Source organism: Priapulus caudatus, unplaced genomic scaffold (assembly GCF_000485595.1).
Source record: "Priapulus caudatus unplaced genomic scaffold, Priapulus_caudatus-5.0.1 Scaffold68, whole genome shotgun sequence".
Lineage (NCBI taxonomy): Eukaryota > Metazoa > Priapulida > Priapulimorpha > Priapulimorphida > Priapulidae > Priapulus > Priapulus caudatus.
Genome location: NW_014577129.1, coordinates 122,111 through 123,830, shown reverse-complemented (window position 1 = coordinate 123,830; position 1,720 = coordinate 122,111). Strand labels below are relative to the sequence as shown.

General features: G+C 41.0%; 1 protein-coding gene across 1 annotated transcript in view; it reads left to right on the top strand.

Annotated features, from left to right (window-relative positions):
- LOC106821300 (dnaJ homolog subfamily C member 13-like) overlaps positions 1 to 1,720 on the top strand; it is a 28,143-nt gene that overhangs the window by 10,245 nt on the left and 16,178 nt on the right. Inside the window, 3 exon segments of the mRNA XM_014826052.1 lie at positions 197 to 351; positions 774 to 975; positions 1,336 to 1,451. Of these exon segments, the coding sequence (XP_014681538.1) occupies positions 197 to 351; positions 774 to 975; positions 1,336 to 1,451 (473 nt within the window).

Sequence of the window (1,720 nt, the reverse complement as noted above, 5' to 3'; positions counted from 1 at the left end):
AATGGGTGGATGGATGGATGGATGGATGGATGGATTTGGGTGAATGGATGGATGGATGATGGTTGGATGGATAGATGGATGGATGAATGGATAGATGGATGGATGGATGAATTATTTATTCATTCATTGCAGTATATTACACGGAGAGGAAATATAGAAGAACGTGAAGCAGTGACATGTGGTGACTGATTTTCAGGTGAACAACACGAACCTCATGCAGCGCAGCATTCTGGGGAACATCCTGCCTGATGCGATGGTATGCTACCTGGAGAACTACACGGCTGAGAAGTTTGCCGAGATCTTTCTGGGAGAGTTCGACACTCCCGAAGCCATCTGGAGCATGGAGATGAGGTAAGTCTGCTTCCAAGCGTCTGCTTATGTATGCTTATTTAAGTTATTATATCGTTTGCTGCCATTCAATTTACTTGTAATTTAATTTAATTATTTTAATTTTAATTTCAATTTAATTTATCCATTTAATTTAATTTCAATTTAATTTATCCATTTAATTTAATTTCAATTTAATTTATCTGTTTAATTTAATTTCAATTTATGTTAATTCAGTTTTTAATTCCATTGATAAACCGTTTAATGGCAAACTGCTGCAATTCAGGTATAAGCCTTAGGTAATACCTATTATTATTAGCTCTTGTATTATTAGCTCGTGTATTATTAGCTTTTGATAGTATCAGGGGTTAATAATGTCAAATGTCAATGACAATTTGTCATTATTACCCCCTGATAGTATGTTAACGGTGTCTGTGTGTCTGCAGGCGTATGATGATTGAGAAGATCGCGGCGCACCTCGTTGACTTCACGCCGCGCCTGCAGAGCAACAACCGCGCGCTCTACCAGTACTGCCCGATCCCGGCCATCCACTACCCGCAGCTGGAGAGCGAACTCTTCTGCAACGTCTTCTACCTGCGACACCTGTGCGACACACAGCTCTTTCCCGACTGGCCGATCAAGGAGCCGGTGAGTTTTCCTTCTTTGTAAATTACCGTGAAGGTGTGCTCTAACCCGAACCTTAAACCTAACTCGCTTCCCCCCTTTGTTCTTTCTTATAACAGTTTTATCTCTTCTTTCTATCTCTATTTCTCTCTCTTCTCCTTTTCGCTTATAATCTCTCTCTCTCTCTCTCTCCGTCACTCATAATCACATCCCTTCTCCTAACTCGCTTTCCCCCTCTCTCTCTTATCGCTTATAATCTCTCTCTTTAAAAGTTGACATCTAGGAGTGGTGGGGGGGGGGTGTAGCATAATGGTAGTTTAAGTGGGATTTTTGTAAGTGTTGTGGGATTTACGCGTAACTTGCAAAAAAAATTGTCATCCTCAGGTGAAACTACTCAAGGACATTCTGGATGCTTGGAAGCTGGAGGTGGAAAAGAAGCCACCCACAATGTCTATCGACGATGCGTACAAGGTGCTAGGACTGAAAACCGGTGTGGGAGGGTAGGTCTGCTTTCGTTTACGCCATCGCATATGCGGATACCACAAATTCGATGCGCTAGTCATTTTTGTCACAGAATAGTCTCGTAAACGTATTGTATTAAAGGTATTCGTTATCACGTGATACAGTCATGGATAGTCTCATAAGCGTATTGTAAGGTATTCGTTATCACGTGATACAGTCATGGATAGTCTCATACGCGTATTGTAAGGTATTCGTTATCATGTGATACGCTCACGTGATTATTATTGACCAATAGTATTAAAGCACT